The sequence below is a fragment of the Liolophura sinensis genome, chromosome 11 (assembly GCF_032854445.1).
Source record: "Liolophura sinensis isolate JHLJ2023 chromosome 11, CUHK_Ljap_v2, whole genome shotgun sequence".
Lineage (NCBI taxonomy): Eukaryota > Metazoa > Mollusca > Polyplacophora > Chitonida > Chitonidae > Liolophura > Liolophura sinensis.
Window position 1 is genome coordinate 11,001,622 of NC_088305.1, and position 25,894 is coordinate 11,027,515.

Consider the following 25,894-nt stretch of genomic DNA (forward strand, 5'->3'; position numbering starts at 1 on the left):
CAGTACTTGTATGATGCTCTCCACTCAGGGCATTTCGCAGTACATCCCAGTATGCCAATCTTCAGTACTTCAATGTTTATCCACACAGTTTTCAGTATTTGTATGATAATCTCCACTCAGGAAATTTCCACAGTACATCCCAGTATGCCAATGTTCAGTACTTTCAATGTTTATCCATATAGTTTCAGTACTTGTATGATGCTCTCCACTCAGGGCATTTCACAGTACATCCCAGTATGCCAATCTTCAGTACTTTCAATGTTTGTCCATACAGTTTTCAGTACTTGTATGATAATATCCACTCAGGGGCATTTCACAGTACACCCCAGTATGCCAATTTTCAGTACTTTCAATGTTTATCACACAGTTTTCAGTACTTGTATGATAATATCCACTCAGGGCATTTCATAGTACATCCCAGTATGCCAATCTTCAGTACTTTCAATGTTTATCCACACAGTTTTCAGTACTTGTATGATACTCTCCACTCAGGGCATTTCATAGTACATCCCAGTATGCCAATGTTCAGTACTTTCAATGTTTATCCACACAGTTTTCAGTACTTGTTATGATACTCTCCACTCAGGGCATTTCACAGTACATCCCAATGTTCAGTACTTTTTTCCAGTATTTCCATTAGTGGCTCGAAGAATAAGCATTTCTGTTAGCATTTTTCTTTATCACAGAAATTCCATGGTCGAGCATATTCATCCACAGTACTTCCAGAGATCAATATATCCATCACCAGAACCTCCACGCTTCAGTATATATCCATCCACAGTATTTCCAGGGCTCAGTATATTCCCTCCGCAGTACTTGCAGGGTTCAGTGTATCCATCCATAGTACTTCAATATAGGGTTCAATATATACATCACTTGTACTTTTAGGGTTCAGCACATATCTACCCACAGTACTTCCAGAGTTTCCATTTACACTTCATCTGCGGTTCAATATATCCATCCAGCATACTTCCCTCCATGGTACTTCCAGGGTTCAGAATATCCATGCACAGTAGTTCCAGGGTTCAAGTATATCCATCCACGGTACTTCCAGGGTTCAAATATCCATCCACAGTACTTCCAGAGATCACTATATCCATCCACAGTACTTCCAGGGTTTCAGCATATCCATTCACAGTACTTACAAGGTTCAACATATCCATTCACAGTACTTCCAGAGATCACTATATTCCATCCACAGAACTTCCAGGGTTCAGCATATCCATTCACAGTACTTACAAGGTTCAACATATCCATCCACAGTACTTTCAGGGTTTCAATATATCCATGACCAGTACTTTCAGGGTTCAACATATCCATCCACAGTACTTTTCAGGGTTCAACATATCCATCCACAGTACTTTCAGGGTTCAATATATCCATGACCAGGTACTTTCAGGGTTCAACATATCCTATGACCAGTACTTTCAGGGTTCAATATATCCATGACCAGTACTTTCAGGGTTCAACATATCCACCCACAGTACTTTCAGGGTTCAACATATCCATCCACAGTACTTTCAGGGTTCAACATATCCATCCACAGTACTTTCAGGGTTCAACATATCCATGACCAGTACTTTCAGGGTTCAACATATCCATGACCAGTACTTTCAGGGTTCAATATAATCCATGACCAGTAACTTTCAGGGTTCAACATATCCTATGACCAGTACTTTCAGGGTTCAATATATCCATGACCAGTACTTCCAGGGTTCAACATATCCATCCACAGTACTTCCAGGGTTCAACATATCCATGACCAGTACTTTCAGGGTTCAATATATCCATGACCAGTACTTTCAGGGTTCAATATATCCATGACCAGTACTTTCAGGGTTCAACATATCCATGACCAGTACTTCCAGGGTTCAACATATCCATCCACAGTACTTCCAGGGTTCAACATATCATGACCAGTACTTTCAGGGTTCAATATATCCATGACCCAGTACTTTCAGGGTTCAACATATCCATCCACAGTACTTTCAGGGTTCAACATATCCATCCACAGTACTTTCAGGGTTCAATATATCCATGACCAGTACTTTCAGGGTTCAACATATCCATGACCAGTACTTCAGGGTTCAATATATCCATGACCAGTACTTTCATACCAGATCCTACTGAATCTTTTATCAAACTTTCATCCCAACATAAATCTGGCTTCCAATAATTATAACAAACTTCACAGCTGCTGATGATTTCCTACTGCAAAAGAGCAGATATCATGATCATCCATACTATAAATCTTCCACTGATTCTCATAATGTACTCAATACACCTAGGAGATTCTTACCAATGTGATCACTGGGAGTTCAAGTCCAGCTCTTGCTCGCTTCCTCTCCGGCCGTATGTGGGAAGGTCCGACAGCAACCTGGGAATGATGGTTTACCCCTGATTCTATATTATTACGAAATATTCTTGAGCACAGTGTAAAAAAACCAATCAAATAAATAAATAAATAAATAACCGAAAATATATCCCTAATTACACTTACGTAACTTTAGTTCCACCAAATATTTCATGCTCCAAGCTCCTTGATTATTTCAATTTGGGATGTCCAATTGAGAACGATTCACCCACTGCACATGTCACCTGACCCACATAAAGTTCATATAGGGATAATAGGTCATCCTTGACTTGTTCAATTAGCTTTCAGCATGTAACATGATACGATGTCCCACTGTCGTATCTCAACCTACATGCAGCTGAAATATTTTTACTATATATCCCGCACGTGTCAGAATGTTTATATGTTCTGGACACACCTGAGTGCACACACTGTCCCGCGCTATCCTCAGGCCAGAGAAGACCTAATAACTTCACCCATATCAGGGCACAAGCTGTTCAACAAGTTTTTATTCTTGGAGTTTACAATTCATAACAGTCCTGTATCATTTCAAATGAATAAAATATCTGATTTTATGCTCTCTAAAACCTTATTATTTGCCAATTAATTCATTCTGCATGGTATGGTTCAGGGTTCAGGAAGACTAATAGGCTGGAAAAAAACACTGCCTCTCAGCAGGTACATGACATACCACCGCCTAAAAAGGCCTCGGCCGATACCCCGTGCTGGATTTGAACCGCTGACCAGACAGATCATGGTACGCAACATGTTTTCACCGTCATGTTCAACACTACACACTAACATCACTGCTCAAAACAGCACCATTTATACAAGTCATATAATCACATTCCAACACAACCCCTTTTATTTCATACTTTTAACAATCCAGACAAACCACTCACATCTACATGTACTCGCTCGTCTGATGCTTTTCCTAGCTACCACAATAAAAAACAAATAGTTACATCCAAAGTTATATTAACCAATCAATGAATAAAATATGTCTCTGTATTTATACTGTAATATGAAGGATAGAAAGACGTGGTTTTTCTTACAGATTTTATTTCCTGATAAAGTGAACAATCTGAAATTTATGTGTTCTTCCGTAATCCAGCACTGGGCCAAAACTGAATTAAGTTACATAATTCCTTAACCTTTTTGCATATGAAAGAGCAACTTTCAGTGCAATTTATGCACCTTTTACATCAGTATTTGGAGACAAAACTACATTGGATGGATTGGCAAATTTCAGGGCTTCACAAAAAGTATAATTTTATCAGTCTACACAGAATAATGCTTTCAGAATATGCTTGAATAAACACCTTGCAAAAATGAAAAAAGGTTGAAGAATTACAGTAGGACTCAAATTATACTCACAACCTATGCAGATTTTTACATTTGGGTAAATGAAATAATCCAATTTCTAACATACTGGCACTTTTAATAAATAATTTCCCCAAACTGCATTTTAAACTGAAAGTCCTTCTTTCTTAATCCTTTGATGAACTAAAACTTTGATTACTGGTATTACAAGACTTCAAATCATGGAAGGAACAAGAACAGCTTCTACTGCATAAAATGTGACAACACAAACTAGCTCAATAAGATACTTCTGCCAAAGGTGCACAGCAGCTGTTATTTTAACACATACACAGGTACTCAATAAATACCTTTCCATGACCTAGCACTTCACCTACCTTGTTTGTCATGACCCACGTACAGGTATGAACAGTACTACAGTAGATTCACTGATGACAGCCACGCGGTGTATATACCTGCATTTGTCACACTTCACCTTGCTATATATCCTACACCTGTAAATGTCTTAACGACACAAGTAGAGTTTTACACCTGGCCAGAGCTAACTACCAGTGCCGTCTGCATGAGCAGCCTTTTGATGTGCATGATTGAACACCTTTAAATGCACAAGTAATACAACTGGTTGGATCATTGGTTTGTATTAAGACATGCAGGTATGAACAATGTGTAGGTAACACAGGTGATGAAATATGCATACCTTACTACAGATTCTGCATTTAAACAGTTTCTTTTTTTTTCATAATTTTTTCTGCATATATTTTCTCTCTTTTAGCATTAAATAAAGAAAAGAAAAAAATAAATATAAATCAAAACCAATGTAACTAAAAGTCTCTTATTCATGAAAAATTTAATCTTATTTATGACGGTTTTAAAACATAAAAAATACCTCGCTTCTACACTCAATATTCTGTAATCAGCTTTCAACTCAGCCTTTTTTTTTCTGACACTTTTTTAACTGGCATTTCTATGAACCTGTCACTACCAGATAGTTCACTAATAGCTTTCCTAAAATAATACAAAATCATCTGGTAAATCATGATCAATATTTGATCCCCTGAACACTGAGAATGTGCTACCATCTGGTAAATCATGATCAATATTTGATCCCCTGAACACTGAGAATGTGCTACCATCTGGTAAATCATGATCAATATTTGATCCCCTGAACACTGAGAATGTGCTACCATCTGGTAAATCATGATCAATATTTGATCCCCTGAACACTGAGAATGTGCTACCATCTGGTAAATCATGATCAATATTTGATCCCCTGAACACTGAGAATGTGCTACCATCTGGTAAATCATGATCAATATTAGATCCCCTGAACACTGAGAATGTGCTACCATCTGGTAAATCATGATCAATATTTGATTCCCTGAACACTGAGAATGTGTTACTACCTTACAGTTGTAGTACGGGTACAAACATATAAGACTTACAACACAGATGGCAAAAAAACCAGAGCAGCGATAACAGCGTGATAGTGGGCAAATGGTCACATGTAATTGGTGAGATCAATTTACCTTAGAGTTTTATTCTAACTGTTCATGTAAATACATAAATAGCAGCAAGTTACACGCCCTCCTAGCGCCATGGCTTAAGCAGAATTACGTAAATAAATGCAGTGGTAATTGCAATTTGTTAGGCGTCACTGGTCTCGAATTACTCAAAATGTTATGTTGTCATCACATTGTTTATGTACATGCTTTAATAGAAGCAAATTACACTCACCGTTGCTTAAGCAGAGTTATGTAAATTATGTAGAATGAACACAAATACGAAGCTATCATCACACTCTTAATAAAGTGAACCTAAACAATGTGATAACCGCTCACTGCCTCCAAGGTTTCACAAGTCCTTGCCCAAGGTCAGAATGTACACTTCAAAGCCAATGTTTGAGTATACAGTTGTATCAGAGGGTAGGTATTTTCATGTCAAAGGGCATTATGATAACATTGTGCAAAATTCTGACCTCACTTACTGTATGATGCAAATACAGATGTGATATGTGCACCAAATATATATATTTTTTTTTGTTCAGTTTTACACTTCTGTGCCTTACAAGGAAAATGTTTCCCACAATCATTCAAAATCTGAGTACTGAACGACAAAGCACCTTTAAATTTTGAGTCTGAATTTACATTAGAAACTGGTTTGGAAAAATCTGAGTTTTCTTTTTCTTTTTCTTTTTACCATTTGAGCTTTTTACATCATTATGCAATGTTCACTCATTCACCTGTTTCTTGGAATGAGTTAAATTATCACGCCTGAAAATATGCAAACAATGAATGCCTATAAACAGAGCCATCTGCAAAGGTTGAATCTGAAGACCACCTACAGATTTTAAAGATTTCAAGCAAGTACTGGTACATGTATACCTGTATATGTTTTGTCATAGTTCTCAATTTCTATCAGTCTGCCAGCAACCTACAGATGGTTGCGAGTTTCCGCCGAGTTTTACCTTGTTTCCTTCCACCATAATGCTGGTCGCAATCGCATAAGCGCAATATTCTGGAGTACACTGTAAAAACCATCACTCAAATACATAAGTAAATACATCAATTCCTATCCCGTTGTTATCAAGCTATGCCAAATGCAGCCACGTTATCAAATACATGTATGGGGAAGATTATGTGTATTTCCGTGTACAATATCCCAACATATGATTTCAGGGTTATGTAATGCTGTCCATTACATCAGTGAAATACGGGATTCAGACTCCATGACTACAATTTAACTCGACAACTTAGGGACCGTCCTCATAAAATCATTTGCTTCTGGTTCAATCTAAACAAATGAAACAAACAAACACTCAAATAAAGTTCTATCATTTTTTTTTTTCCATTACAGCAGCTAACAGGAAACAACTATAGAATACCAACTTAGCCAAAATACTGATTTATTGCTGTAAAGTTTAATGAATGAATCAATGCTTGTGGTTTAATAATTAAAATTTAATGAGGAAAGCAATTCACATTAGGGCAGTGTATTAGGGGAGTACCACTACGTACCTTAAGTTAAAGATTTCACGAAATGTCCAGCTCACTAGATGACATTTTTGTAATTTGGAAGAGTTTTGTCATGATATTTTACCCAAAACATCTGGATTAACTGACATTTTATACCTTTCTTACAAATACTTGTTAGCATTATAGGGCTGATTGCAAAAAGCCATTTTTCACTTGAATCTTTTTTTAAGCTGGAAACTGAAATTTAGATACATTAATCTAATGATAATATTTATACGCTGATCTGAATTTTAATTTTTAGAACTCAAAACAAGCTCTTAATTCAAATTTAAATTTTTCAGGAAGTCAGAAATGGCTTTGTGGAATCAGGCCCAGGTAAACTGTAAGTACATATGTACCTGAGTGTGACCCAGGTTGTCCCAGCAGCGTGGGGAAAACCTCACCGCTGGTCACTCAGGTGAGGCTTGTATCATGCCTGACCAGGGTCTCCCAGCAGCGTGGGGAAAACCTCACCGCTGGTCACTCAGGTGAGGCTTGTATCGTGCCTGACCAGGGTCTTCCAGCAGCATGGGGAAAACTTCACCGCTGGTCACTCAGGTGAGGCTCGTATCGTGCCTGACCTGGGTCTCCCAGCAGCATGGGGAAAACCTCACCGCTGGTCACTCAGGTGAGGCTTGTATCGTGCCTGACCAGGGTCTCCCAGCAGCGTGGGGAATACCTTACTGCTGGTCACTCAGGTGAGGCTTGTATCGTGCCTGACCAGGGTCTCCCAGCAGTGTGGGGAAAACCTTACCGCTGGTCACTCAGGTGAGGCTGGTATCGTGTCCGACCACGGTCTCCCAGCAGCGTGGGGAAAACCTTACCGCTGGTCACTCAGGTGAGGCTCGTATCGTGCCTGACCAGGGTCTCCCAGCAGCGTGGGGAAAACCTCACCACTGGTCACTCAGGTGAGGCTGGTATCGTGTCCGACCAGGGTCTCCCAGCAGCGTGGGGAAAACCTTACCGCTGGTCACTCAGCGCAGCTATGGTCAGGCCTGTATCGTGTCTGACCCGGCCTCACCCAGGGCTAACCAGCAGTGCCAAGGTTTCGGACCAGTGCTCATAATCCAGACTAATCCTCTAATGCCAAACCAAATCCTTATTAAGGCCACATCAAATACGGTGTTGTTTTGTGTGATTTACTCTAGAGTTATAGACAGGGATAACTGAAGAGTAAAGAGTAAGTACTTGATTCCAAAAAATTATACATTTCATCTCTTATTTATGAATCTCTTTGCACAGGCATGTACATCCAGCACCAAAGCTGTATCCGAACCTTCAACACTCAGATTGTTTCTACACATAAATCACAACATAAAACTGGCTTGGCCTTAATCAGACGACTAGTGTGTAAGAAGCTGAAAAGACCAGAGCCATCGAAATCTGACAAATCAGGATAAGCCACCCACTCCCAAAACTCCCCTCCCCCATCCCAATAGGGGCCAAAAACATCACTCACTCCCTACACTGAACTGAGAGAAAGGGGTTCAAGTTCGTAAGCTAAATGTACAGAAATAAACATTCCGCAAATATGTGTAAACGAATTACACTAGAAACTACATGTACAAAAATAAACATTCCGCAAATATGTGTAAACGAATTACACTAGAAACTACACGTACAGAAATAAACATTCCGCAAATATGTGTAAACGAATTACACTAGAAACTACATGTACAGAAATAAACATTCCGCATATATGTGTAAACGAAATACGCAAGAAACAGAAAACTTGAAAAACTGGGAAGATGAATGTTCTTTCTACTTACCGAGAAAATGATCTTTCTATCCTTGCTCTTTTTTTACTTTCTTCTAATGTTTGGAATTCCGTTCTCCCACTGGAATAGAATGCCAACATAAGCCATGACAAAGAGCCATCGAGAACTGAGAGAACAGATGATATACCACAGACTTTGTTCACATTATGCTTACATTTGAGTGTTTATAAACACAGTTCAGAGAATGAACTTCATAGGATATGCTTCTTAGTTCAGTTGTTTGGGAAAGTTTAATCATTTTGGATGAGCTTTCCCAAAAGTGCATATTTCTGTTACTTCACGATTTACGAAGTTCCTGTCATGAATCAGGTTGTAAATCACGTTTGATTGTTTGATTGATGAAAAATTTTGATTTCATGAATAGTAATGAATAATTTATGTATCCTCATATGCCACTCTATCATGAATAAAGAAATTTTTTAAAAATATAAGAAAATGAATAAATAAAATGTGTGCTAACTCCTGTGCTTTTGATAGAACCATCTCAAAAATAAAGAAATAATTAAAAAATATAGTAAGAAAATAAATAAATACATTATATCTCATGTGCTTTTGTTAGAACCGTCGCAGAAAACAAACAAATAATTAAAAAAAAGCAACAAGAAATTTAAAAAATAAGTAAACAAAAAGGGAAGGCTTTTCTTACCTGTAGCGAAACTTTGAGCCGATGGAGAATATCTTTTTGGAAGGAGGATTTGGTGCATGAAGACGGAAAAAGGTATGATGTTCTACACAAGACTTCCACAGGTTTTTACATGACCTGTAGCTCACCATGTTAAAGCCTATCAAGTTTTCCACAGTGTCGTTCTGGAAATAAAAAAATAAAGAGAAAAACTGTGAATTTAACTGAACCTGGGTATAATCTGAAAACATGGAGCGCTTTTTGGCTTTTTTTTGGGTGGAAGAAAATGATCTTTCCTTCCACAGGTATATGGACTAGTGTAATTCTTCAACCTTTTCACATGTTTGCAAGGCATTTATTCAAGCATATTCTTAAGGCATTACTGTGTTGACTGATAACATTATACTTTTGGAGAAGCCTTGAAACTGGCCAATCCATCCAATTTAGTTTTGTCTCCAAATTCAAATTAAAAATGTGTATAAATTTCACTGAGAGTTGCTCTTTCATCTGCCAAAGGTTGAGGCAAACTGTGATACAAGTTTTTATAGATGTACAGCTTGACATGTATCTAGGCAGGGATTCCTTTCTTTTCTATACTCGTGTTCTAATATGTTGTAATACACGGAATGAGTGGAAACCACACACAAAGACTGGCACAGGAGCTGTATGTTTATCGACTTACCACTTCTCTTCTAAGTTGAATAAAAAACTGTTTTCTTTTAAAAGAAATCTTCACAATTTTTGCCCTGGTAAAACAATAAAGATGAAATAATTATAAATGACATCAATATGAGAAGGAAAATAAAAAAAATAACAGCAGCCATCATTTTCGCAAATCATCATACTGACATATGTAGTTATTTAATCGCATGATTGGAAAAACTATAAATTTCTTGTCAAAGACCAGGTCTGAGATTAAGTATACGTCACTACCATAACCAAGATTATCTCCCTTTGAAAAGAGCAGTGAAACAAAAATGGAATTTTGAAAACAAGAAACATGCAAATGTATGACTTATTTATTTATTTGCTTTGTGTTAGATGTCAAATTAAGAATTTTCGTTCGGTTTATGGGTGGAAGAAACCAGGGTGCCCAAAGGACAGTACTGCCTTTTGCCTCCAACCTGACAAAACTGCATGACATAAAAGAAAAGACCTCTAACAATCGATGTAGGCATCATTTAATAGGCCACTTAATACTATTCACAAATATACTTTCATTTACTTTTTTGAGGTTTTTTTGAAGGGAGTTATAGGCATTTAAACGTTCAAATTCTATCAGAGGTCATACTATCAGATGGTTAGGACCTCTGACAACACAGGAAGTGTTGGAATAACTCTTTTTATCCATGAGTGAAAGATTACTGAAGTAACACTTCCTTCTGGTGAACGTCAGAAAAAACAAAGGTGATGTGACGTCAGAGTTCCTAGATCTATACCATCAGTATGGCTTGTAAAGTCTACCTTAAAATTTCAACACTCTTCAAAAAATCTCAAAAAATAAATGAAAGTATTTGTGCGTATAATTTTCAGTTGTCTGTCTGATGAACCTTACATGATATATTATCTTTCTTTTACTTTAAAGATACAGTCGAAATAACAAAATCTAGATTGAAGTCTGCAGCTTTATTGCTGAGGGGTTAATTTGCTACAGTGAGCCTGGAGTTTTTGTTGTACATGTATGTGTCAGCAAGGGCCCTGAATTTATTTACGGCTATGGTCTAAGCGCTGTGTGTCAGCAAGGGCTGTGCTTTTATGGCTATTTTCTAAGCACTATGTGTCAGCAAGGGCCCTGAATTTATGGCTATGGTCTAACCACTATGTGTCGGCAAGGGCCCTGAATTTATGGCTATGGTCTAAGCACTATGTGTCAGCAAGGGTCCTGAATTTATGGCTATGGTCTAACCACTATGTGTCAGCAAGGACCCTCAATTTATGGCCATGATCTAAGCACTATGTGTCAGCAAGGACCCTGAATTTATGGCTATGGTCTAAGCAATGTGTCAGCAAGAGCCCTTTATGGCTATGGTCTAAGCACTATGTGTCAGCAGGGGCCCTGAATTTATGGCCATGGTCTAAGCAATATGTGTCAGCAATGGCCCTTTATGGCTATGGTCTAAGCAATATGTGTCAGCAAGGGCCCTTTATGGCTATGGTCTAAGCACTATGTGTCAGCAAAGGGCCCTGAATTTATGGCTATGGTCTAACCACTATGTGTCAGCAAAGGGCCCTCAATTTATGGCCATGGTCTAAGCACTATAAATACTGAAATGATTTATACCCCACTTACCAGGAAAATGTGTTAATTTTAACGTTATTCTGGAAAACTACCAATCCAGCTGACGTCACCCCCAACTGAATCTCTAAATTACTATGGTCCTGAAAAGACAAAACCAAGAATGTGTCAACAGGCTATAAAACAAGGTACAATGTTGTTGTCATAGCGATGTTACTATGGTTACAGATTAAACACTCACTAGTACAAAATTAAACAAGGCTATGATGCCAGAACAATCTTGAACTAAACAATACTAGCTTACGCATACAGAAAACTAAACAATCCTACGACAACACATACAGTCCACACATAAGAACAACATCCACCACTGTGCCCTAGAAGGGAATAAAATGTGTAGATAATATCACTAATTGAGACAAAATGAGTCAGTTCTACAATTTAATGTTTCTTCTCTGGTTCATCATAACGATGACATATTAAAAAAAGAGTACTACGTTACAACAGAAAGCTATATACTGTTACATATTAGACAATGCACCACAATCAAGTTTAGACAAACCAATGGGTCACAAGATTTTACAAAATGCCTCCACCCACGCCTCTCTCTTAACACAAATATAAAACTTGTTAAAAGAATCTTGCCAAGAACCACTAATTATCTTGAATCTTGTTGAATTTTGTATGAATTATGAACTATAGCTATGAACTACAGCCTACATTAGTACTGTAGAAACAGGGGAGATAACTCTCAAATGCAAACTGACAAGCTGAATTAACTGACATTTTACCTACAGTAAACCCATATTTAGAAGTATGTTTTTGAGTGGATATGTATAAACTTGTCACCAGTTTAAGATTTATAACAAAAGTTTGTTTTCTACAGCAGGTTAGTCTTCATGCGTGTGAAGTGAAATTCATCTTAGTGCGAAAGATAAATAGAGAAACATGCGTCAAGCCAAAATCCCTGTTTATAATACAGTTATGCTATCCGGTGATGTAACTGATAAATCAAACTAGAAGAAAGGTTTTTTGGTACCAAAATGAACCTCTCCCTTCCTACCAACATTCAAATGAGTAATTATGGCTTTATTCAGGGATTTGAATGTCACAATTATGGCTTTATTCAGGGATTTGAATGTCACATTTATGGCTTTATTCAGGGATATGAATGTCACAATTATGGCTTTATTCAGGGATCTGAATGTCACAATTATGGCTTTATTCAGGGATTTGAATGTCACAATTATGGCTTTATTCATGGATCTGAATGTCACAATTATGGCTTTATTCAGGGATTTGAATGTCACAATTATGGCTTTATTCAGGGATCTGAATGTCACAATTATGGCTTTATTCAGGGATTTGAATGTCACAATTATGGCTTTATTCAGGGATCTGAATGTCACAATTATGGCTTTATTCAGGGATTTGAATGTCACAATTATGGCTTTATTCAGGGATCTGAATGTCACAATTATGGCTTCATTCTGGGATCTGAATGTCACAATTATGGCTTTATTCAGGGATCTGAATGTCACAATTATGACTTTATTCAGGGATTTGAATGTCACATGTGAGTATTGAGCATGAAACATGATGTAGAAAGGGAACAGAATTATATTAACAAAATGGATACCAGACACCACCAACTATCTCGCACTCTCTCCCCCCGTCCGTCTACACAGTTACTTGGTCAGTGTTCTACGCCCGTGCTCAAGAATATTTCAGTTACAAGACGATGGCCAGCATTATGGTGGTAGAAATGGGGCAGAGCCGAGGCTAGTCAACAGGTTTAGGGGAAATACAACTAGTGTTTAGCAAGAGTGTTTACAATTGAAAGATGTTGTAGTATATACATGACACATACAAATATAATGTTTAATTAGGTAATTAACACTGGGTAAAATAACAGAAAGAATATATGATAAAACTACTTGAATTAAAAAACTAACACAGGCTAAAAGTGCCCTGAAACCTCACATATTTCTGCTCTTTATGTCAGGTCTATTGAGAAATATTTAGAAGACTGCTTTATTCCCATCCTTTCGGCTAAACCTTGCAAAGAGTACACAAAAAGTTTATAAAATTACCATAGATGCCCTCCTTACAGAATCCTCCATCTTAGATTTTTTTAGTACAGTAGACACTTGATAACACAAAGTCTAAACACTTAACATCTATAAAGCAAAGCAGAAGAATTCTGTTAAAACGTAATCCAGCGCATCTTTGCTCCACTACCCAGCAGCATCGCTATTAAACCTTCACAGAATTTAGCAAGCCATCAGAAGGGTTTCCAAATTTATAGTGGAATTTAGACCTATGCCTAACATGTTCTTAAGCTTAATCAAGTTAACAAAACAGGCGAATTTTGAGTTCAACTCTCTTTATCACTAAAAAAAAAAAAAAAGTAGATGAACAAGTGAGAAAATTTAGGGGCTGAACATTTGTTTGGAATTTAAACACACCTACATTTAACATATTTAGAAAGTTTGCAAAACAAATGTATAGTACCAGTGTATGTGTTTTTTTTTTTTTGTTGCTTTTTTCATCAATACTACATAATAGTACATACACAGAACCAGAGAATCTAAAGGACGTCAACAAAATTGTGACTCAAAGTGGCAGCAAAGCAATTGTTTTTGTCTCAACACAGATTTTTGAAAGTAAAACTGGCATTATGGCTGTTTTGCTCTGCGCAAATTTCAAGGCCTGAACAAAGACTACAGAGAAAACATTCCCACCTCCTAGGAAAAGACCATCACCCACAATGATAACACATAACAGAACAAAGGAGAGTATTAAGCTTCAAACACTAACGTGAGCTTGACCACTGAACCCTTCAATGGGAAATATACCATTTTCCGAAATCAACATCTGAAACACAGGTAATGAGCCCCTTCAGGAACAACAACAACAACAACATGCACAACTCAAAAAGTTTCACATAAGGGCAGAAGAGATAATAATATAAATAAAACAAATACCGAAAAATGTTTTAGGACACAGTTTACAGTCCTGGTTTGTTTATTCTGTTTTCAATATTGCACATGCTTTCATGGTTTTTTATTCTAACCTTTGACCAAATTTTTTCAATTTTTTCTCGCATGTTTGCATGATGTTAATGCAAGCACATTCAGGCTCTGTTGAAACGGATAAAATTTTACTCTTGCAATTGGCCAACCCAACCAACGTAGCTTTTGCATCCAAAATCAAATTAAAAAGCTGCACAACTCTCACTGAAAGTTGTTCTTTCATTTGCGGAAAGGGTTAGGCATTAGTGTAGTGACTTATCACTGAAGTTATGATATCTTTTTCAACTAACTTCTGCTGGATACATTCAGAATGGAGACAAAGACAAAATAGAAGGACAGATGGCAAAACAGCAAGGTTTTTACTCTCTGTTATGATTGGTTATCATGACAATATCAACTTTAGTATCTGCAATTATTAAATTTAAAAGGTTAAATTAAAGATTGATATTTCAGCACTTGTGCTGGGTGTGTTAATTCTAACATCAACTGAACCACACCGGAAAGTTACAAAAAGGAGAGATAACTGTACTCACCCTGGCATTGTGTAAATCTACTCCGTACATTTCTAACCGCTTAGCTTTCTCCAGAAAGTTGTACTCCGCATCTGCAGGTGTTTGACCCCTAGCCAAAAAAACGTAACAAAAGTCAAACACATGCAAGAAATATATAAGCAATGTCTGACAGAGTCACCATTACATTGGGTAAAACGAGAGAAAACAAGCCTTCGGAAACAAGCATTAATTCACAAAAACTGGAATGTCCCCCAAAAAAAGCTGATATCATAATGCGCTTCGTTGAGTGAATGATCCATGTTAAAATATAAGACGACAAAACAACTAACAGATAAAATGACTAACAAATCTTCTGCTATGCGCAACCCCAAAAAATAATTCCTTTATCAGTCTAACTTTTCTTTACGCTGTACTAAAGAATGTTTCATGTTTGCTGGGTAAAACTAGGCATAGTTTGGGGGAAATCACCTCAGTGACTTCACTTCCCTAGTTATCCAATAAATCTCCTCCTGTGAGTACTCTGGGATAAATGTCGTACTTAACAATTTTTCATCATTTGACGACTGAGGAGTCCTTAGAGTCTATGTAATGTACTTCCTTGTCGCAGGACAGATTTCCACTGATCTTTTATCAAGTGCTGCTTCACAAAGATGACTTGCCAAAGACAAGTAAGGCACCCCGCCCAAGCCATTATACTGATACGCGTCAACCAATCATTGCACTATCCCCTTCATCCTGAACATCAAGCGAGGAAGTTACAACTTCCTCTTTTAAGGTCTTAGGTGTGACCCGACCCGGGATTGACCCTGGATTGGCCAAGCTACCTCATATACATGTAAAGCATCAGCCAAACCATCATTGGCTTTACAATTGGAACACACAACTTCAATGGCTGAATGACAGGGTCTAAGCTGATGAAATCTAAATTGTTCTGCCAGTGAAGACAATAGAAAAAAAAGTTACTATAATTTAAAAATAAAATTAAAAGGAAAAAGGCAATACCAATTTTATTTGTGTTTTACTGGCGAGCCGACACTAAAAAAATCTAAACACATAAAAAGAAAACAAACAAGATTGTTAGTCTACCTTTTCATTTTGTCTGAACTTGATATTTCCATTATTTTTCTGGGGGGGGGGTTGGAGGAGGATGGTGTTCAGTTAAGGGATTCCATTCTAAACGCGATAAAAATTGCTGGGACAGTCCATGTTTCCAATAAATAAGGTGATCTCTTCAGTATTATTTTTATCTTCATAACCTCCTACAAAACTGAAAAATGATTCATGCTGCCCCTAAACCAAAACTTAAATTGGTGTGGACTAAATACAATCATAAACATGATCAAATGTAAGCAACTATTTTAATTTCACCTCATCATATATAACCACTTCTGTAAACCCTTCTATCTGTTAACTTGATAAATCCTTCTTCTATATTCAGTTATACAACTGAGATGGCTGTTTTTTTTTTCCTCAACATCGATATACATGTAACATAAATGTATCAATTGTGCCCAAACCTCATTTCTTCTCCAGGAATTGATTTATTAGTCTTGACAGATGAGGGTAACCCAGTCACGCATGTAGAAATTGCGATGGAATCTTATTTGATCCAAGTCAAAGAGAGCTATCCCATGTTGTAGCCATTAAAGCCAATATAATACATATATGCATTCAATAACAAATTCATGTACGAAACGAATTTCAAAACTGATACACTCCTTTAATAGATTCTTCTTTTTGAATGTGTCTTGTCTGCATTTATGTTGTTTGTGTGTTTTTGCCCTTCCTTGCTGTTTACCAGAATACAGAAACATAAGCCAGCCAAATCAATACTTATTACACCATCTGGAGACATATATACAGTGATTGAAAACAACAGGCCGTTTCTCCACACAAATTTATCACCACATGACATCCCGGATGAAACAACAGCAGCTCTCGTCTTTCAGAAAAACAACAAGTTGGGATGAAGTTTACGATTACTATTGATGTAGATGGCCAACGACTGAGATGGCCGTCTTCAAATCTCAACACAGCAATTGCAGTTTTTTTTAGTATACCCTAATTCTTCTAAAATTTGGGACCTTTGTTACATGCATATTTTTAATTAATTTTTGAGGCATATTTTATATTTTATAAAAAGCCCTTTGTTTTATGTATACTTTTGATTAATTTTTGAGGCACATTTTATATTTTTTAAAAAGCCCTTTGTTTCATGTATATTTTTAATTAATTTTTGAGGCATATTTTATATTTTTTAAAAAGCCCTTTGTTTCATGTATATTTTTAATTAATTTTTGAGGCATATTTTATATTTTTTAAAAAGACCTTTGTTTCATGTATATTTTTAATTAATTTTTGAGGCATATTTTATATTTTATAAAAAGCCCTTTGTTTTATGTATATTTTTAATTAATTTTTGAGGCATATTTTATATGTTTTAAAAGCCTTTTGTTTTATGTATATGTAAATTTTCTGCCAGCGGTCAGAAATATTTGATATCACTGATGTGCTCACTGGGCGCACAGGGCCAGCTTAGCTCCCCTCAATTTGGGCTCTCCCCAAAACAAAGTTGCTTTGAGAGCTATCATTGTAACTATCATAGCTACTAAATTTCCACACTGACTGCTGGGGCCGCAGGAAAACTCCAGGTTAAAGCCACTATGACTCCCCCATGCTGGAAAGGTTTTTTTGTACCTTAATATGTTAAGCCACATCATAGAAATAATGGCCAAGCCTTTCCTGCATCCTTTACAGAGGCCATACCGCAGAGTTTTGGCAAAACTCCATATTTGCCAATGAAATCCATTCTTCTGTATTTTATTTAAGAACATCTCAAAATTATTGTGTTTCAGTTTTAAAATATCAGATTCATACCTGTGATATATATATATATATATATATAGTGTTAAACTGATTCTAAAAATTGAAAAAGTTATAAAGCTGCCCACTTCAGAAATTTTAGGAACTTTTAACAGTGATTATGAGCTGTAACAATTTTGCCAACTCGGCAAACATTTTGTGAAAGATTATCAGCAATTTTTTCATTCCAATAATGGTAAGTTTTACAGGTGAAGGAAGTCAGAATGCCACTGATCTTTGGCAAGTTGCAGACCAACTAGTCTGCCATTACAGTGAGTGAGTGCTTGGGGATTTAACGTCATACTTCACACTTTTTCAGTCATATCGCGACAAAGGAATCCCTACAGTGCATGTAAAGTGCCTCCTTGTTGCAGGACGGATTTCCAACGCTCTTTTATCTAGTGCTGCTTCACTGAGACACCTTACTGAAGGCAAATAAGCCACCCCGCCGAAGCCATTATACTGATACAGGTCAACAAGTCGTTGCACTATCCCATTCATGCTGAAAGCCAAGCGAGGCGGTTACAACTTCGTCCTTTAAAGTCTTAGGTGTGATTCGAACCAGGACTGTCCCTAGATCTATCGCTTCCGAAGTGGACGCTTGACCAACTGTGCTATCGGGGCCAGTATATCTGCCATTACATTCACCATAATGGAGAAAAAATCAATCAATCAATCAATCAATCATCCATCGATGACCTATCATACCTGTGCTGCCGGTGGTAATCAGACACCTGTCTCTCAAAGTCTTCAGTCTGACAGGTGATGAACCGAAACTCTGATAAGTAACCATCTGTGTGCTCTTCAACATTAAAGTCCCCCAACTCCGCTGCAAGACAAGACATTAATTTATTCATACATTTGATTGTTGTTTTACGCTACACTTGAGACAAGTGATCTTCAATGAATCAATCAATGATTACGCAATGAGATCATGGCAATAGTGATTGACAAATCGGAACAGTCTCACTTAATTATTTTTTGAGATATCTTGCTCACAAGATTGTACTCCACACACAAATTTACCTGCACACCTATATTAAAACACAGAGGCATCTATGAGCAAATCAAGACGGCCCATATTACACTCACAAAGGGGCACAAAAAAGGTTAGAAATACTGAAATATTCTCGATTGTGTGGAAGGGAAGACTCACACTGCACAGAGTAGCTGGCGAGAAGCGCAGCCGTGCCGGGCGGACAAACCAGCCTACCCTCCAGGATGTCCTTCTTCACCTGCAGGAAAAAGTGGTACCTGAAACGACAGCAAGACCAACCTTGATATGAATTTATTTTACAGATTGTTGTTAAATACCAGACTCATGAATTTTTCACCTATAAGATGGCGGTCAGTATTGATGGTCAAAGAAAATTTTGTTTGGAACATGGGTGGAATTTAACATTTAGGATAAACCTCCGACCTCTTATCTTCCCATAAAATCACACAAGCTGAACCTAATGCAGACAAAATGTGGCAAATGAGACGCTGTAGAAAGCACGCCACATTGGGGGCCTAGTATGGCTTCAAGGTCCTGCATATTATGGGATATACACGTCCCATCAACTAAGGTGCCACAAACTTCAAGTTTGAGGATGTTAGTACAACGTGGTGATTTTCCAAGGGTCATGCTTGTCCCAACTCACAACTGTTCTCTTGTAACACATGAGTACTTCATCGCCAGTTTGCACACAAAATGTCACCAACAAGACAAGAATGAACAAAAACACTACATAGCATATGCCTGGATTATTTTAGGCAGAAAAGGTTGCCCATTGCGATCAATCAGTCCCACACTCATCACCATGGGCAACACGAGCACCACTACTTGAGGCTTGTTTCAAATTTCCTGTTATCATATATCCCAAATACATGACCATAAATTTCGGCCTTGACTAACTTGCCCATTTTTCCTGATTCTGAGAGTTCTATGGATTTTAGAAAGGTGTCTTGAGGTTTGCTTGGAACATGGGATGATATTCTACTGGAAAACTGTAAGTTTCAGCACCAAAAATAATGTATTGACATTTCTTTGTTTGTAAAAATGCACTTTTGTTGGCGAATTTCTAGGTCATTTAGAGTATGTAGTACATTGTATTTTGTTTGATTGCGGTTAATGAAAGTGCTCCACCCAAATTTATCAACCTTTTTGCACATGAAACAGCTACTTTTGGAGACAAACTACATTGGCTGAATTGGTCAATTTCAGGGCTTCACAGGGCTACATCTTGCAAACATGCGAAAAGACTGAACAATTACAGTAACACGATAGCTGCAAGTTTTGTGGATGTAGGATGCCAGACTTTGCGGGAAAGTTCACGGAACTTATCAACTTTAATTCCTTTGTCTGGAAAACACTGATCTGTTTTCCCCAGAAAATAAGCGGAATGTGTACACCATACTGGTGGTACACACACAAATTATCTGCAAGAGATATGTGTACACCATATTGGTGGTACACATAGGTAAATTATCTGAAAGCGGAATGTTTATGCCATATTGGTGGTACACATAGGTAAATTATCAGCAAACACGTCATGTAAGACATTCTATATGTAAATGGCCTGTCGAACAATTAATGCCACCAGAATCAGAGAGGCAAGGAAATCCCTTGTTATATAGGCAACATGGCGATACAATAACATGTAGGTAAATCATCTGCAAGAACTTGTAAAAACCATCTCCTGTAAACCTTCAACCTTTTCAACCTCTAAAGCATGTAGTTTTAGTGAAATTTAGGCATACAATTATTATGAAAATGATGCTAAAATGATTGTTTCAACAAGGGTGCAAAGCTTTGTGAGGTTGAGCAAAATGTTTGAAAATGTTGGTTGCGGATGAAAATTTTGAAGAACTAGGGTAAATGCACATTACTTTACAAGCACTGTCGAATATTTTATTGCCTCCAAGGCCTCCAATATGGTGGAGGTACAGGAATCCCTAGTTATCTAGTAAAGTTTTTGTCTCCATTATACTCGTATGCTAACGTACATGTACAGGACAACCAAAGTTTCCTTTCTAAGGCCAAATAATTAGACAGATGCAGAGGTTGTTCATCAGATAGTCTTTTGTTTCTGAGAACGAGTCAGTACTAGCCTAGCAGCAACCTTCCCTGGGCGCAGGGCCTGGCGCTGACGCATCTGACAGGCTAATATACCTGCCTTGATTTAAAACCTTTTCAATTTTCTCCCAACGCCCCAAAACACATTCAAGAAGCAGCCAAGCAGCCGCTTCTGTAATCGTTTCAATTTCTGCGGCACAAGCTTCAAAGCACATTGCAGAGCTGAGGACGAGTAGGTCCTCGGGGCACAGATGGGGCTCATTCTCATGGCCTTGACAGCAGCTTCTCCAACACAAGGTCCAGCGTTACCAGACCCTGTTAAGATGTGGTTAAAACTAAGTCTGTCTCTTCTCTACTCTCATCACACCTTAACACAAACATATCCACTTGGCATTATTGCATGTACATCTATAAAAGTCCTTGAAGCTCAGATTTCAAATGCCAAGAGCAAACTGGGACTCCAAGGCCGTCACAGTTCAGAGAAACTGGCCTGAGTTAGTATTATTATTATAGTTATTAAGATAATATGATGGAAGCTTTCAACATGGAACAGAAGTAGCACCAATAGTACAAGGTACATGTACTGGAGAAACCTGGCAGCTTGCCAGCTCGTCAAGAATTGCTGCACTTCTTTTACTCCATATGACGACGGCCATCATTATGGTGGGACGAAACTGGGCAGAGCCCGGGACAAATCCACAACCACCCACAGTTTGCTGACAGACCTTACCATGAATGGTGCACTTGATCCATGCAGCAACGAAGTAATTGACCAACTCAAATCCACAACCACCCGCAGGTTGCTCACAGACCTTACCATGAATGGTGCACTTGATCCATGCAGCAACGAAATAATTGACCAACTCAAATACCAACACTGATGATCACAATACCTCGTGTTACCTTTGTAAGGGACCATCACCAAGTGTTTACAATGTGTACACCATGTTGCCCATAAAATGCTGATCAGAAAGGTCCTCAAAACCAAAATATACTTCGTGGTTTTTGATGTAATGGTTTGACGTCAACAAATACAATTTCAATAGAATGATGACATCCAAAGTGTTGAAGAGTAAAAGCATTATTTGTGACAATATGTCAGTACTGGGTGACATGCTGTATTTATATAAACACGTTTAACTGATTTTCAATGTTTGCCCTCAATATATGTACATTTGAAGGGGCCTAATTCATTATGATCATATGATAAAAAAAAATTATGAAATTCTACAATCCAGCAGTGACACCCAAATTCAACAACAACATACTGCTGCTTCTGACAATGTTATGCATCAACATATCTTTGGTCAACTAGTTCACCCTTTGGTCAAGTAGTTCAACCTTTGGACAAGTAGTTCACCCTTTGGTCTAGTAGTTCACGCTTTGGTCAAACAGTTCACTCTTTGGTCAAGTAGTTCACCCTTTGGTCAAGTAGTTCACCCTTTGCTCAAGTAGTTCAACCTCTGCTCACGTAGTTCACTCTTTGGTCAAGTAGTTCATCCTTTAGTCAAGTAGTTCAACCTTTAGTCAAATAGTTCATCGTTTACTCAAGTAGTTCACCCTTTGCTCTAGTAGTTCACCCTTTGGTCAAGTAGTTCACCCTTTGGAACGTAAACAAACTCTCAGCACGTTGAAAATAGCTTGGATTATCTAAGCCAATGCCCACCAGGATCACACCCAGCTTACTGAAAGGTCAGCACCACATGGCTTTATTTGCGTTCCAAAACGCGGAACTATGAACTAGTGGACTTGTTGCGTTATTCCTGAAAAACTTGCTGGGGCCTTTACATCTGTGTTAAAAGCCATTATAGTACTACGCCTGAGAAGTACAACTTCAGGGCCCCACAACACCTGCCATATCACAAAGTGAGAACAGGGCCAATAATCTGGGAAGTCCTTTGCACATGACCCAAAAAAACAAAGACCTTCAATTAAGTAAGTCAAAAGTTTCAGTTATTCATTCATTTGGTTGGTGTTTTACGCCATACTCAAGATTATTAGTTTCCCATTATTAAAAACATCTGTGATTTGGGCAGCTTGGATCTGAACTCATTGCTTCAAAGTTCTACACAGCAAAAGTGTCATCTGTTAACTGGGAGGAGTAATTAATAAATACAATTAAGTTTTTTCAGTCCTAGGGAATTTTTCATCTGATTTGTGTTTATTGCTTAACTGATGATTATCCCAGCAACTTGGGTTATAGGTGAAGGAAACCATGAAAACACTGGAGACTGAAGGAGTTCAGAAAAATGACAGTTCATGGATATCAGACAGATCTTAAAAGAAACCAGATAGAATCCAAGGGAAACCAGGTGGAATACGAAGGAAACCTGACAGAACACAGAAACCTGATATAATCTGAAGGAAACCGGTGAAATTTGAAAAGAAAAAGGAGCAGTTTGGAAAGAAACCAGGTGGTGTTTGGAAGGAAACCAGATGGAGTCTGGAAGGAATCAGGTAGAGTTTAAAAGGAAACCAGATGTAGTTTGGAAGGAACCAGGAGGACTTTCGAAGGAACAAATCAACACCACAGGAAACCACACCACCTGGCCATGTATCAGTTAGTCTAACACCATGGTGTAAAACTTTCCCATAACTTGTCAGAACATTTAAAAATGTTTTTTAAATCATACCTTGTGTATTCTTCGGTTAATTTACTTGGATCCGACACATAAAATTTCACACGAAAATATAACTCGAAAGGAGGTCCTGGAAACATTAGAACGAAAGTAAAAGAGAAAATTAATATCGACTTTTAAAAGATTCAATCTTCAAGCACAAGTACAAAAGAAAGGATAAAGGCAAGCCACAGATTACGAGGGCAGTGAACCTTTGCAAGGACTAAACTTAATTCTGACCAGAAAAAGACCTTGTAATCAATAATGTCAGGATATTAAAAAAACATAATTCAATTTTGTCTTTTTCTACTACAATTTCACAATTTTCTGCAGATATCAACTTTTTCATCCGTTCCCTGATGGAATAGAAACAAAGCTGTTGAGCAATATGGAAATTTACGATTTCTAAACATGCCAGAATTTTATCCCTGAATTACATGTCCGATGACTACATAACTACCAACTTCAAATGAGCAGCTTATCAATTTGCAAACTACAAACATGAAATATTTCTGTTTAGTTGTAAATATATAGAATACTGCCATTCTTTTTCTTTGGACGTTTGTTAACATTTGAATACAAACATCAACTAATCATGCAAACTCTTCGATCAAACAGAAGTGCACAACCTCCACCACAGCTAAATGTACATGTACAATTTCCCTCACTACAGACAATGGGGCAATACAATGCATTTGTGTCTTGTCTTGAAAGGGTGAACAATCATAAGAAAAAGTTATGGAAGGACAAAACTGTGTGTAAAAATTTCATGCAAATCCTGCAATTACAATTACTACATCCTTGCTTAGCAGAGGCAACAAAGCCATAGCTGAGATTTCAGTAAGCAACTTACCCCTCATCTGTTTTTTTAACGTCTTCAGAGGATCCAGCCAGCGCTGAAAAAACAAATCATAAAATTGTCAATTCAAGTTGTCAGAAGACTTTAACAGTTTGAGTAAAGTATTAAATAGCTAACCTTCTCTCCAACACTGAGTCGGTTCGCACAGCACTATGACATGCTAACCATCATGAGTCATGTCTCACCACATCTTTCTAGGCTTAAGTCCAAAACTTCTTTTTTCTTTACAAAACATTTAATTTATTTTATTTATTTCATTGGTGTTTTACGCCGTACTCAAGAATATTTCACTTATACAACGGCGGCCAGCAATATGGTGGGAGGAAACTGGGCACAGCACGGGGGGAAACCCATGACCATCCGCAGGTTGCAGCCAAACTTTCCCACGTATGGCCGGAGAGGAAGCCAGCATGTTCTGGACTTGAACTCACAGCGACCGCATTTGTGAGAGGCTCCTGGGTTATTACGCTGTGCTAGCGCGCTAACCGACTGAACATTTCAAGCCATGGATCATGCACCAACTGTGCATGTAGATGTCTCTCCACTTTGGACTGCACTGCCTCTACGCTGTATACACTACAGCATAATACTAAACTGGCATTACTTCAAGCTTTTCAACCACCACTCTAACCCGTATTTCGACACAATCTAAGAGAACTATGGGGTGTAGAGAAATAATCTGCACAGTTTAATGTTATAAACAAACCAATTTTGGTGTCATTTTCATAACTGTGTGCATAAATTCCACTGAAAACAGCACTTTAGAGGTCAAAAATATTTACAGTATATATCGTTGACTTGTTCACAGTATGTATTGTTTTTACTGTACACTGTGGTACAGATATACTTTACTATCACTATACATATCGCAGTAGTGAACTACAGTATTACTACCTACTACAGTAATTTCCACTGATACTGTAATTCTCCATCCTTTCTTTGCATGTTTGCGAGGTATTTATTCAAAGCACTATTCTGTGTAGACTAAAATTATACTCTATTTCTTCTAAAATTTGGGACACCTGGTCTGCTCATTTTAGCCAATATATATGTAATTCTAACAGGAATATTGAGGTAGTTTTTCTCACATGGTTAGACCATCTAATGGCCCTGAAACTTGCCATTCCAACCAATCCATGTAGTTTTACCTTCAAAATCAAATTGAAATGTGCATAAAAAGTTGATCTTTCATACACGAAAAGATTGAGTAATTAGGGTACAGCCTGTTGCAGTATTCTCCAGTGCCACATACTGCATACTGCAGTAACCAGCACTAGCAATGGATACCCATTACAGTTGAATCCATAGGCACTATACTGTACCTATTGTAGAGACAAACTGTACATATTGTAGAAACAAACTGTACATATTGTAGAGACAAACTGTACATATTGTAGAAACAAACTGTAGATATTGTAGAAACAAACTGTACATATTGTACAGACAAACTGTACATATTGTACAGACAAACTGTACCTGGACTTGAACTCACAGCGACCGCATTGGTGAGAGACTCCTGGGTCATTTTGCTGCGCTAGTGCGCTAACCAACTGAGCCACGGAGGCCCTCGAGCCCGTTTGATTTATTTATTTATTTGATTGGTGTTTTACGCCATACTCAAGAATATTTC

General features: G+C 37.7%; 1 protein-coding gene across 1 annotated transcript in view; it reads right to left on the minus strand.

Moving 5' to 3' along the window:
* LOC135477863 (tyrosine-protein phosphatase non-receptor type 4-like) overlaps nt 1-25,894 on the minus strand; it is a 101,021-nt gene that overhangs the window by 55,030 nt on the left and 20,097 nt on the right. Inside the window, exons 4-12 of the mRNA XM_064758069.1 lie at nt 24,259-24,301; nt 23,421-23,496; nt 18,886-18,983; nt 18,438-18,558; nt 14,889-14,976; nt 11,375-11,463; nt 9,767-9,830; nt 9,109-9,269; nt 8,454-8,522 (exon numbers count right to left, since the gene is read on the minus strand). Coding sequence (XP_064614139.1) covers nt 8,454-8,522; nt 9,109-9,269; nt 9,767-9,830; nt 11,375-11,463; nt 14,889-14,976; nt 18,438-18,558; nt 18,886-18,983; nt 23,421-23,496; nt 24,259-24,301 — 809 coding nt within the window. The remainder of the gene's footprint in view (nt 1-8,453; nt 8,523-9,108; nt 9,270-9,766; nt 9,831-11,374; nt 11,464-14,888; nt 14,977-18,437; nt 18,559-18,885; nt 18,984-23,420; nt 23,497-24,258; nt 24,302-25,894) is intronic.